Source organism: Lethenteron reissneri, chromosome 26 (genome assembly GCF_015708825.2).
Source record: "Lethenteron reissneri isolate LAM-NWPU_2019-01 chromosome 26, ASM1570882v1, whole genome shotgun sequence".
Lineage (NCBI taxonomy): Eukaryota > Metazoa > Chordata > Hyperoartia > Petromyzontiformes > Petromyzontidae > Lethenteron > Lethenteron reissneri.
The window spans coordinates 23,085,320-23,099,242 of record NC_083804.1 but is presented as its reverse complement, the minus strand read 5'-3'; the positions used below and the strand labels follow the sequence as shown (position 1 = coordinate 23,099,242).

At 50.2% G+C, this 13,923-nt stretch overlaps 1 protein-coding gene across 1 annotated transcript in view; it reads right to left on the bottom strand.

Annotated features, from left to right (window-relative positions):
- Positions 1-3,797: 3,797 nt before the first annotated feature.
- The window catches only part of MEGF8 (multiple EGF like domains 8), a 65,149-nt gene continuing 55,023 nt past the window's right edge, over positions 3,798-13,923 (bottom strand). The window contains exons 37-43 of the mRNA XM_061560611.1: positions 11,528-11,789; positions 9,956-10,121; positions 8,868-9,060; positions 8,199-8,369; positions 7,928-8,058; positions 7,228-7,354; positions 3,798-6,305 (exon numbers count right to left, since the gene is read on the bottom strand). Coding sequence (XP_061416595.1) covers positions 4,839-6,305; positions 7,228-7,354; positions 7,928-8,058; positions 8,199-8,369; positions 8,868-9,060; positions 9,956-10,121; positions 11,528-11,789 — 2,517 coding nt within the window. The 3' untranslated portion in view covers positions 3,798-4,838. The remainder of the gene's footprint in view (positions 6,306-7,227; positions 7,355-7,927; positions 8,059-8,198; positions 8,370-8,867; positions 9,061-9,955; positions 10,122-11,527; positions 11,790-13,923) is intronic.

Genomic DNA, 13,923 nt, shown 5'->3' with positions numbered 1-13,923 from the left:
TGACCAACAACAAAACACTCCCCAGAAACGCGGGGAGTGGGGGGCAGGAGGTTTATCGGGGGCGCTTTCGTGAGTCATATCCCACCGAGCCATCTCGCGCAGACCACTGCTGCGCGCTGCTCCAGAGATATTGCGAGCACACGCACACACGAGGCTTGCTCCCTCTTCCACGAAGTCACCCTCCTGCTCCTCCTCCTCCTTCCTTTCCCAAGCTCTTCCGAGTCCGGGAACAACGTGCACGCGATTCTCTCCCGAGACCTTTGCGAGTGTGCGTGCGCTGTCAACGGAAGGGTCGGGGTTTTTTGTTGTTGTTGATAAAACTGAAATGACCATCGCCGAATAAATTCAACCTGCTCGTCGACAGCCCGGTGATGTGCACCGCACACAGAGATACGATCAGTTGCCGGCGTTTCGAAAAGCCCAATATTCGCCGATTATAATACGGGAGCCCCAGTTGTGGGGGGTCACAACGCGGACTCAGAGATGCTCGAGTTATCAACAATCTGCTAATTTGTTTATTCCTGTGTGCGTGACAGTGGCTCCAAACTAAGTGCGCCTATGCCGGATGTCTTTGGGCTTTGCGAAAGCGCCACGAATTATCGTGCTCCTCATTCTCGTTCAGCAGCTTGAGGTGCTCTTTGCGCCTGCAGGCGTCCATCAGTCAAGATTGATTAAAACAATGACGGTTTTCATTGTCATCGTCGTCATCCACATCTTCAGCCATGGTCTGCTCACTGCTGGATGAAGGCACACTCCCGGGCCAGTCCTATCCCCCGCACCTACGATTAGCACGGTTGGCTACGTACGGTGCGAAAGAAGTTCGGCATGCATACATACGTACAAAAGACAGTTTTTTTGTGTTAGATCGCGTAAATCTGAATGTGTCGTTAAACTCGCCACCACCCGACAGACAATTAGTAAGGTTTGTCACGTAAACAGCACCACTGGTGTGTTGGAGAGCAAATCCACAACATTTACAATCTGAGTACGACGTTTCGCCAGTAATTACAACTAGCATCATCAGGCGGATAGCCAGATTTGTGGAGAAATCCTCCTGTATTTGTATTTATATTTACACGATCTAACCCCAAAAAACCTGTATTATGGATATTGGTCGCGAAAGTCTACGTGTTATACATATGTAGTGGCATCGCGGGATGTCACTATGCTGTGCCGGCCCTAGAGGCACGGCATGTGATGTAGCGACATCGCGGACACCACGTGGTGTGGGTGTAGTGCCGGCCCTAGAGGGGCTCGGTGAGCGCTGGTTGATTGCGCTGGGTGGCATCACGCTTGGCGTGCAGTGCCAGCCCTACAAGACAGGGTGTGGGTGTGCCGGGGTTACTGAAGGCCGTGGCACTCCGGTTGACCCAAGAGGACACGTGACGGGTTAAGTCTACACGGGGGCCCCAAGTGGGGCCTAGGGGTGGTCACGTGGTCCGGGTCCAGATCCTGCTCGAGGGTTCTGGAAGGTGGTCGTGGCCAAGGGTGGAGCCGGCCACGCCGCAGAGAATAAAAGCCGGGTCCCCCAGAGGGGCCGGCGTTGTTGTTCATCCTGAAGAAGCCTTCGTGTACGCTCTACCGAGTCTCCAACACATGGACCTGGACCCGAGCTGTGGTCCGGTCCATTGTAGCTAGTTACGTTGTGACGAGTGCAGTTAGCCTGGTGGTGTTAAATAAATGTGTTGCCTCCAAGAGTATGTCTGCGACTCAGTTTGACCCACGACACATACGTACGGTCACATGACGCAACAATCCATCTTAGCTCCAGCACGCGAGCCGATGTAATCGCTCAATCTTTGGTTTACATCCTCTTGGGTTTTTTCCCTTTTAGCTATGATCCAAAATGATAAATAAAAAATAAAGCATGTAATGATTCAGCCTTCCCTGCACTTAAATTATTTTTCCGCAAAAACTGTGACTGTCTGTTTTTTTTACCGTCATTTGTAATCCCACGTTTATGCAGTTTTTGTCCAATCCATTAACGCGAATGTAACATTAGCATATCATTTGCATAAATCGTAAGTACTGTATACATAATAAATAGCCAATTCTTACGCGCATGATTGTTATGGGTTTATGATTTGCATAAAAAACGGTTTTAATAAAAGGACCTGTCATTGTTAGGCGCCTAATATATTCACATTCTTTTTTAACTCGACTTGGGTTCAAACCAAAATCTTTCCAATTATAAGCAAACACATGAAATTTCCAGCACTGGCTTTGGAGTGTCTGAGAAGCCACCATAAATCCAGGCTGGAGTCCCTTGGGTAAAAAAAAGAGGGTCTTGATACACGGTGCTAAGAGTAGTGACTTCACTGACATATTACACTGCCCTCATCATTTGTTTTATTTGGCATCGCAGCAGGAACCAAGACAACACCGAAAATAGGCCACAACCTACTGCCCCCTCCCCAACACACGTAACCACGGCGCACGCTCTATTTTAACGTTGTTTCTTTGAAAACGATAATCTTGAATTTAAATATTCAAATTACTCAAGACGTAATTATATATATTAAAAATATGTCCTTTGTTGTACAATCACTCGTTCTCACTTTTCAACACGCATCTCGTAATCCCAACAGACCAGTACATGATTCTGCATAAAGGGATTGATTGCATCTTGAAATGCACCCACTACAAACCGAGTGAAATTTCCTTCGAAACATTTCTTTGCCCCGTGCTACTGCGACGAGAAGTGCCACTCTACGTACGTGCGAGGTGCTTCACTCTTTTGAGTTTTTGGTTGTGCAAGCAGCTGAGATTTCTGGTCAACTCGAACCCAGGCGTTTAGACTCCAGCGAACAAATATCAACGCACGGATACGATTCCAACGTGGTGATGTTGCACCAATTGATTTTCTTCCGATGGTTAAAGCAGCTTGCTCAATTAAGATGTACTTACTAATTCTTTCAGCGATTGCTGCTGTTGACGCATCCGGATGAACGCGCGGGACTTCACCCGGCAAAGCCACGTGCGCGAATTCAGGGCACGCACAGCAGGTCCCCGTTCATTCCTCAGCGAATAAAAAAAATTGTCTCGTTCAGAAGGTGGAATCCTAGCAGTCGGTGTTAAAGCAGCCAACAACAAGGCTTGCGGAGACAGAGGCGCCGTGGTAGCGTGAGCGCTCGGCGCGCAAGCGAGCGCATTCCGCGACTACGCGGGACCTCCAGCAGCTGTCGTTCTCCCATGTCGCTAATCGCTGTCTCCAAGCTCGGCTGGATAGCGGGGCGTGCGGAGGCGGCGGATGTTAAGCTCGCGGAGGGGGAACCGCTCTGCGGTGAAGCTCGCCAGATGGGGCGGCAGATCTTCAACCGTCGTCGTCGTTGTCATCATCAACGCCACTAGAGATTGTCACGAAGATAAACTGGGTCCCTGCCACTTCGAACGTGGAACTGCTATGAATGGCACAGAAAAGGAAAGGTAGGTGGAACACCGCCCAACGCTCAATTGAGCAAGAGGGAGAAGACGTGTTGACTACCGGTTCGTATGCCAAGTGCCGTGTGTCTCTGCAAGTGATGAAGAAAGGTTTATGTGGCTGGAGAAACCTACAGAGTAGAATCGTCAACAGCCGGTCTAAAAAACAATGGTTCTCAACTCCTGCCTTCAGATCCCTCGAGTCTCTTGCCATGACTAAACCACCTGTCTCCATTTACATGTAAATTATGCCTCGGCTACCGGACAATTACAACTTTACAAATGTCCGCTAATTGGCAAACACAATTACATGCAGCAGGTTGGGAACTGGCCCAGGGGGAGGCATTCGCGGTTTCCACCACTTCGAAAGGAAGGGAGCGCGTCAAGACACCGACGTAGCAGCGTTGGAAGCTCTTTATTGAACGTTAACTCCAACGGGAGCATCGAAATTAACACTTTGTGGGAAATCTTTGACAAGTTAACGGGTGGCACTGAATGACAACAATGTACAAAAAAAGGATAAATGTTCAATATCCAATGTTCGCTTGTCCTGAATATACAATCAGTTAAATCCAAATGCAAAAAGGAATACGAATACTTTGATCGAAATCAAATGTAACATTCAGGTATATATATATAAAAGTGCAAGTACAATGTACATCCCACAATCCTGTATGTTTTGTACAGTGTTCAAACTCTTTAACTTAAACGTTAAATGCACAGTAGTGCACAGTTATTGTTAAATAAAGTGCTCATGTCAGCAGTGGTTACCCAGAGTATTTAAAGAAAAAATAACATCCACAAGTTTTATATTTTTTCCAGTAGATGAGCACACACTTTATACATATTTTAGGAGACTTCATCACATTCAAAAATTCAGCACGGTGTCAATTTCCAAATATTGATGGGCCGGCAGCACACACAGATGCACGCACGCAGTAACAAAAAAAAACGGAGGAAATTTTTACAAAAAATGTGCAACTGAGAAACGTAATATGTTGCTGTGTGACAAAATAAAGAGAACGCTTTGCTGTAATAATGTGCATATACTCAAGAAATATACTTCAGCGATTTGCACAGGTTGTGCTTAATAGCAGATGCCATGGAGTTTGGCCGCAATGCCTCTTTGCATGAGGGGCCGGAGAGTAGCAGTGTCTCTTGAGGCAGACGCTGGCGATTGTTGCCGCGCGGACCGTGCTGTGCATGTGGTCGCGATCGCTTCTGGTACGCGCACGCCGAGCGGCCCAGCCAACCGGCTCGCTTTGTCAACGGGGCTCATTGTTCGCTCTGCTTTTGCTTTTATGTATATTCCAGGGAGAAAACAAACAAAAAAGTTTCGACACGATAAGCGGTAGAAGCCGTGAAGGTATTTACTACGGGGGTGGGGGGGGGTCCTCCCAGCCCCCTCCCTCGTTCGCTCACTGCAGGGTTACGTTGGGGGTGTTTTCCGAATGCTGGGCCCCGCCCCCCTTGCGCGAGTTTGCCGTGCCGCTGGCGCCGCCGCAGTAGTCCTGCAGGTTGTAGCGCAGCGCCACGAGCGCCGAACCCAAGCAGGCCCTGTTCGGGGCCTGCGAGCCGCCCGGCAGCTGGAGCATTACTGTGGCCACGGCCGCCATGCCGTCGTCCGTCGGCTCCAGCGACACGGGACCGGGCCGCAGCAGCAGCAGGGTCGCGTCGCCCCGGCGCGAGCCTCCGAAATCGCCGCCGAAGTTCGTCGTGTGGTGCGGCGGCCTGCCGACGTTGCCGTTGCTGCCGTCGAACGGCGGAAGCATCGCCCCCTTGGCGGCAGACGATCCGATGGCCGTGCCCCTCTTCGAGTCCGAGTGCTGCGCACGGGCGTAGAACCGCGCCAGGCGCCCGTGCGGCCTCGACCGGCCGAGTAGCGACGGATCCGGCGTCGCCGCGGCGGCCGCTGTGGCCGGCGCGGCGGCGGCGCCGTTGGCGGAGGCGGCGCGACGGCTCCCGGCGTGCTGGAGAAGCAGGTGCACCGTGACGCGGGCAAAGGGCCGGCTCGCCATCTTGTTCATCTCGAGGATCTGACGGCGCCGCTCGTGGCGCAGGTCGCGGTACTGCTTCGTCTTCCAGAGCAGCACGCAGACAGAGAGGAAGAGGAAGAAGCACGAGAAGAAGACGCTGAAGAACACGAAGAGGTCGATGTGCGCCTGGTCCTGCCGGAAAAACAGAACGCCCTGCGACTCGCCGTTGTTGACATCGCCGTCCCCTCCGCCCGCCCCCACGCCCAGCACCACCACGAAGAAGCCGTTGGTGCGCAGCGCGTGCACCGTGTAGGGGAACGTGATGACGAGGCGGTCGCGGACGCCCTGCACCAGCAGGATCGGGTCCGGATGCTTCACCGTGATGAAGGTGATGAGCCCCTGCGCCGTCTCACGCTGCAGCCTCTTCACGGGCCCCATGTCGATGAGCGACGAGGGCTGCTGCTGCGTCGTCATTACGCCGGTGGTGCCGGCGCTCGCGTTCCCCGAGCTGTCGCTCGAGTTGCTGCTCCCGGTGTCCCTCCTCCTCCTCACCGTGTCGTGATCCGCCCTGCTGCTGACGACCGCGATCACCTGTGGGTCGCGCACGGTGACGATGTGCCGCCCGGTCGTGCTGTTTACCTCCACCGAGAAGGTGGAGAAGGAGTTGGAGACGTAGATGTCTACGGCTCCGAACGTGACGTCCACCGTGAGGCGGATGTCCACGTTGGTGAACTTTGGTTGGACGGCGAAGAAGACGGTGCGTCCAGCCGGCAGGTTTTGCACCTGGTCGTTGTAGCAGTTGCTCTGCGAGCTCGGGTCGAAGCACTGGTCCTGCTCCACCGTCACCTTGCGATAGCACTGCCGCCCGTCCGTGGCGTTCCCCAGGAACATCTCCTTGCACCCGGCGCACTGCATGCACGCACACAACACGTGCCGCAGAGCCGGTGATCGGAACAATTGTTTTTTTTACTACTTTTACGGTTGCGGGCTCGAGCATGTAAAATATTGCCCTGGTGGTCGCCGCGTCCCCGCGGGAACACGAGTCACTCTGTTGCCGCACGTCGGTTCTGAGCTGCGGCCGTTAGCTTGTACCCGTGACACAACAACGCTCCTTAATACAAGATTTCCCTTTTCTTACATGTGTGGTTAGCGATTCCCGCGCGGGTTGGCGCTATATTTCTGTGCTGCCTGCGGGTCATTCTTTTACAACAGTTTAAGGCTGAATGTTTTTTTACCCGTGTCAACAAATAAAATCCATCGATCGATCAAAGACTAAACAGAGCCCGGCGGCTATTAGGCTAACAACATTTTATTATTTTAAGCAGGATTCAAGGGATCTAGGTGTAAACCATTTCTACTCGAGCAAAGCTGTTCCAGCACACTTTGGTGGTGTGCTGTGATGACAATGTTCTCGCGCACAGGTTCAGCTTAAGATTTTGAAAAGGAATGTGTTGTTACTTATGTGTTGCTGTGATTAATGAGGCCTTGGTTAAACATCAGCATGGGTTAATCCCATATGTTACACCAGTGGAGAGGCTATCCATAAATAACAGGAACACAGCCTTTTACGCGGCATAACGTTTAGATTGGCGTCTTTCTCCTCTGTATTTGGCGCTAATGCAGGGATGCTTCGGAAATGTAAACACTGATAACAGCTTAATACATAGAGAACCGCAGAGCTTGGTGGTTTGGGAGGGTGGGGGGGGAGAGAATTTGGCCGATGCAGTGCGGCGGTGCAGCGTTACAAGTGAACAATTACTGTTATTCTTATAATTACTGTTATTCTTATATTGATAGCGACATGGGCAACCGTGCAAGATTAGCGCCAAACCTGGAATTTCCAGCAGTCCTTGCGATCGGCTTGGGTGCTGGGGCATTTAGTTTCCGTGTTGTTGTTGCAGACACACTCCGTGCCGTCGGCTGTGTTGCACGAATCCCAGTGGCCGTTGCACTGACACCTTCACGAGCGCGCGCGGTTCAGCACAAACCGGGACAAACTTAAGTGGTTTTGCGAAATAACAGAGGACAAAAGAGAAATAATGTCTGGACATTTTTACACCGTTGAAGGGTGGCCTTGATGACCGACAGTGTACCAGAACACCAAAAAAATCCGAGCAAGATTGCTGGTCGGAAAAGAACAAATCTAAAAATACAAATAATGCTGCTGAAGTCTGGGGTTTAAATAGGCGCCTGTTGTGCAAACTAAGTCATCACCGCAAGTTTTTCACTTTTAAATAAGCCGTAACATACTCATATAATCATATGAATGTATACATTTGTAATGTATCGTTAAATGGACATCCTTTAGTCGCAGCTCAGATTACGATCACGATGGAAGTGTGAAGGATTAGACGATGATGGTAATAGGTTTACGTCGGCGATCGGGTGACTTTTTTAGCTGCGACGACTGACATTCGTGTGGCGAGATTGATACAGATGTACACAGCTCAGTGACGACGACGATAATGACGATAATGATGACGACGATAATGACGACGCGATGATGATGATGATGCCGTGACGACACTCACTTGGTGCACGTTTTGTTGAGGAGGAAGTACCCTTTGACGCAGCTCTCGCAGAAGGTGCCATAGGCGTTGTTTTTGCAGTTCACGCACACAAGGTTGTCCTTGGTCGCCCCCTGTTGGATCCACTGGATGACCTGAGGTCCCAAGCCACGACACGAGGTGAAGCGGGCACACTCGTGAGGATCACGTGGCAGTCTACTCGCACGCGCCGATTCGTCAACCGATAATTATCGATTCACTCGAGCTCACAGTGCACGCGTGTTATCGCCCGTACCTTGTCGGGGGCGAGCGGGTAGCTCTGCGGGTCGCGCCGCGCGCGCTCCAGGTCCTCGTGGCTCATGCACACGTCTGAGTTCTGGTTGCAGAAGGAGGCACATGGCTCGCACCGGCCGCCACCCAGCGCCGAGCCCACGTGCAGTGGCTGGCACTTGTTGCAGGTGTCGCCCTGTTTCCCGTCAGGCAGAGACAGTCACGTAATTTTACATGGGTCAAAAGTTGTACATATTGCATCGTCAATATCGTAGGTCCCTTGTTCCTTGAATTTCTAAGAAACCCTTATTTGATGCTGTACCTGGAAAATTACCGTTCCTTTACAGAAAGTCTGACTCACAGACGACTAAAAGAAAATATGGAATGGTTTTGAATTCAACTGACGAGCGCTCTGGAGGTTCTGTGTGAGGGTGGCACGAGAGGCGCTTCGTAAACAGAAACTGTGACGCGGGACCCACCACGGCGTCGCGTCACCGATACAAATCACGACACGTGAAGAAAAAAAACGAAGAAGAAAAAACGCACCCATTGCCTAACCGGGGAAAATAAACCTAAACGAAATAAAAGCCAACGATCGACCACTCGTTAATTAAACGAGCACGGGTAAATCTACCGGAATTGAAATATCCGACGGAGGAGATGCAGAGCGTGCGGTTCCGCGCCGGCTCCTCACCGCGGTGTTGTTGAGGCACTGGGTGCAGGCGGTGCGAGCTCCCACTCGCTGGCAGTCGCTGTGGCCGTTGCACGGGCACGGGAGGGAGCAGTTCTCCCCCACGAAGCCGAAGAGGCAGCGGCAGCTGTTGGGCTCCGTGCAAGCGCCGTTGACGCAGCCCTGCGTGCATTCGGGCCTGCACGGCCCGCTCGTGCTGCCGGCGCGGCGCAACGCGCAGAGCAAAACAAACAAAAACATCAGCAACGGCTGCTCGGGACGTTGTTGGCCGTCACGGAAGGTTGGACCGTAACAGTAAAAGGAGTGTTTTGTGCGCATTACCGTGTCGTTATGTATCGAAGTCAATAAAAAAAAATGGTTAATGTTCAACGAGTGAGTGCACGGATGAAAGATGTTGATATTTTGTGAAGATAAAGGGTAATTTTTTTTTAAAGAAGGTAACAGTGAATGTAATGACTCGTGGTTAATAAATAGCAATGATAAAACAATGTTTGATTTAACAAAGCGTATAAACAAAAATAATGACTTGAAGAAAATTTTCAGACACGGTGCGTAAAGGTTTTTTTAGGCAACCATTTTGCTGAACCAAAACATTTTTTTTCATTCGGTGTCATATTTTAGTTATGGTTAATTCGGAATTGGCACATGTGCACCTGTTCACGAGCAGTGGGGAGACGATAGTGGCTGGGCGTGGCGCTGCCTACGTCACCCCCTCGTGCGCCCCGCTGGCAGAAACCGTTGCTCGCTGAACGCAGTTTGCCCGCTGCCGTTCCGTTAAGGGGCGAAGCGGGGAAAGTCTCGGTGCGTCTTTGTGTGTGTTTACGCACGAACAAAAAACGTATCCACTTCAGCTCGCCTCAACAAGCACCTCCCCACCTACTTCAACTCGCCCCAACATGCACCCACCCACTCACCCACCCCCCGAACCAACACCGAACGTGGCAGGGTTTGGGGGGCATCCTTCCCGCACGTGGCCGAGTTAGCGTTTCCGTCCCTGTTTGAACGCGTGTGGTGGGCGTGCTCGTGCGTGCTCGTGCGTGCTCGTGCGTGCTCGTGTGTGGACGTGCGTGCAGTGACGACGCGGCGGGCACCTATCGCGCACGTAGCCCTGCTTGCAATTGCACTCGAATCCGTGCGGCAGGTCGACGCAATCCTCGCTCGCGTTGCAGCTGTTGTGGCCGTTGAGGCACTCGTTCTCAGCGGGGCACGCCTCGTAGGCCCAGCTCCCAAAGGGCTGCGTGCTTGTGGAGTTGCTCACTTCCCGCCAAGTCAAGCCGAGAGAAAGAGAAGGAACGAGCGCAAAGTTAAGGGGGGTGAGGGCGCTCAAGGCCCATGTAGCTGTTTTCCAGGGTTGTAAGAAAAAAATGGATAAAAAGCGATCTCGTGACGTCCAGCGTATAAAAGCCACCAAATGACCGAACGACAATGTTTGTTGTGAGCTGCTTAAGTGATGGGCAAAATTTGCCATTTAGCAAAGTCTTAGAGCGTGGAATTAAATTACCGGTAATAATGTGTTGGCATTTAGATCCATTCTTCACTGCCCTGAAACTTAATTTGGAGCTTTCGTGAATGCAGGAATTACTCTTTGGTTATTTCGGTAAAGTCACTGCCCTTTTTCAGAGCTATTGCCTGAAATATTGGCTTATGTTATTTTATATGTATATTTTTTGATATTTGATTTTCAATTGCACACACAACATATGGGAACCAATAAAAATCACTGGTTCTCTATAATCCGTTATGTTTGGCATTTACAAAATTCATCGGTTCGATTTAGAGGTGTACTGTCTGCTCTATTTAATTCTAATATAAGTTGGTGCTAAAGACAAACAAGGTGAGGTTTTATTTATTTGTGCTAGTGCAACCCACAGCTAATGCTGTTAATAAATTATCTGGTCATAACATTATGGATAATTCATGCGGGTGCCAGCTTGTAATGTATGATTCGTTGTAATATGTGCAGCAGGGCGTTTGTAAAATCTAACATTGCAAACGCGAAGAGGTCTCCCCACTCAAGCCATATTCAGTTTCAAGTAATTCCGCAACCTGTCACGCAAGTTACGGTAGAACAAGTAAAATAATGGAATATCGACAAAGCATTAATGGTTTTAATGTTTCCCGTTACTATATCTACACGTTTGTTATTTTATATTTCACAATGCAATGACGTATACTAATTGTTTGTAATCAATAACCGACTTAATGGTGGATTTGCCCTATCGTAAAACACGGTGTGTTCATCACAGTACGAATCTCTGTCTCTTCTCTCCCTTGGGTTGACAATCATCGACTATTCTGCTGGGTCTTCCTTCATTGCGGCTCTCCACAGACCAAACCTGGAGGGACAGCGCTTGCTGCACTAGACGCACCAAGCCATTTGTAGGGTACGACGACTGATCGAGATGTATGTATGTTGAACTCCTTTACACCGTACATAGCCAACCGTGCTAATTGGAGGTGCGAGGGAAGGACAACAAGCTAACCACAAAATGCAATTATAAAGAAATAGGGGTTTTAATCTCCATTTAAAATGCACAGCTCCAGTGACTTCCTAATATCATAAGAGAGTTCCAGACGGCCATGGAAGCGCACCTGGACGTCGTTGATAGGGTATCAATGCTTACGCACCCACGTCTGCTGGACACAGACACGGTGCCTCTCACCGGGGATCTGGGCGAGCACGTAGAGCGGGATGAACTCAACGGAGCAGCGCCCAGGGCTGGGCCCCGCCAGGCTGCCCGGCATGCAGCCGCCCAGGCCATTGAGACCATTGACGGCGCACCAACCGCACGCCAGCTGGCGCAGGCACGATGAGCACTGCCGCTCCGCCAGACACGGCGCGGGGCAGCCGTCGGCAGAGCCCGACACCAGCTGGCCGCAGGCACCGCCCGCGCAGCGCATCGGCAGGAAGCTCGGGCTCGCGCACTGCCAGATATGGTGCGGGAAGGGGGCAAAGGGGTGGGAGCGGCAAGATTTAAGGGCAAAAATAAATGGCTCTCGGGCGAAGATCGCGCAGATTGCGAACGAGCGACGGCAGAGCAACGCACGCCGAAGCGCCAAGTTGGCCGAGATGCGCGAGTTCGGTGCGCCGCCTTTAACGGGAGACGAGACTAATTTACTTGGCGATGCCGCTGCGTTGGCAGCGGTGCCACGAGCAAAATTAACGAAAGTCGGCACGTGACAATCATGCTGGCCGCTGGTGCATCACCGTGATACAAAATGGTTGCGCAATGCACGCCACCATTCAGTTATAAAAGGGCATCTCTTTTGTATGTATACCCAAGACCTGTTGTTTGCGGAATGTTTTTTCCCCTCCGTTCTGTGATCGGCGCTTTGTAATAGGGCTCGCATTGAATGGTAATAAAAACAATAAAAAAAACAGGATACCCACTTTTAAAAGACACACCATGTATTAAAAAAAAACACTCACATTCGTCCATAGCACTGCCCCCCCCGAAAGTAAACACACAAGAGGTGACGTTACAAGCAATGGGGTCCTTCTTCACAGCACAGAAAAGTTAAAAAGAAAGGCCACCGCTTGAAAAGTCACATTGTGTTTTTTTCCTTTTAGGGCAGTGTTACCGATGAAAGTGTCGGGTTTTATTGTTAGCTGTGCTTGTCAATTACTGCCAACACAGCACCAGCAGCATTGCCAATAAATATATGTTTTTATATGTACATTTTCCCTCCCCCCAGTGGTATTCCAATTGTGGTTGTCGGTTGCGTTAAGAAGCGATTCATCCATTTGGAAATCTTGCAAAGCAGTGCAGACGACAGCATGTGCAGAGGTGCAGGCATTCTTCCTCACATCCTTTGACAATTTAGATCCATACACAACAAGAGCTGCTCTGCAATGACAGCATCGCTTCGTCATGTGACAGACCCACATTTTATTTTTAATTCCCGGACCTGTTGGCACTTATACAAATTAAGTAAAACGCCAATTTTTTTTATTTATTTCGCGTGTATTCTAAATGGCCTCAGACGATTAACTCGCCCTACTTGAGAACCCCAGCTAAATTAACGGACCGATTGCCTGGATTTTAACTCAGGTTCTCGGCGTTGCCGGCTCAGCGCTCCAACCTCTCCGAGCCAGCCGGCCGCCTCCCACGGGGAGAGTTTCATTTTAAAGTGAGAATTTGTGCTTCGCTCAACCGAACGACAGGGAGGACTGCAAATTAAAAATCGCCAACGTCTGAGAAAACGAGCCACCGGTCGGGCTTATGTTTCACGTGAGGTGGCCCGACCGCTAACTTGCAGCATCAGCCCCCAACAAGGTCACCATTTACTGCCGTCGCCGCCTGAATGTCGGGTCGAACGCGAGACTTATTAATGTACCGCACAAGACAACGAATGAAAACGCCTGCACAAGCATTCACCGAAGGAAATCGGCCTCCTGCCACCGAGACACACATATAAGTCAAATGAGCGGCGGTTCAAAATGTGTAATTGTATAATACGTGAAAGTTTATTGTGATTATTATTGTTTTTAAGTTAATGTACGACAACTGAAGTAGTGGCAGGATACGTAGTTGATGAGCACACACTTTTTATGTGCACATACTGGGTGTCAGGAAGTCACCAGAACATCCTATGGTGTCAGTGAACATTTAACCCATTGCTTAACAGCATCAACCACAAACATTTTAATAATTTCCCACAATTGATAATTCACAAGACTACATTTCTGAATGACTGCGAGAGCCACATGCACTTTTCCTGAGCTAAAATGGATTGCTTTGGGTAAACACTGGCAGAAGGTGGCGTGTCGTATATGGCCAAAGAACCGGAAACTTATTTTTAAATATGCCACTTAAAAATAAATTTTTATGTTGCCTTCCAAGTCTTGGAAAAAGTTCAGTATCCAGGAGAGTTCCAACACTTTTTACACCAACTTATTACCCTCCAGTGCCAGCCAATCACTGCAACTGACGTCTCTTGTGTGTTTACAATTGCATACCAATGTCGTAAGAGACTGAATTTCACAACCCCCTTTGCCAATAGAATGCTGGGTGCAGGACTCCCCATGCTGTCAGTTTAATACGTAGGCTTTCACGAC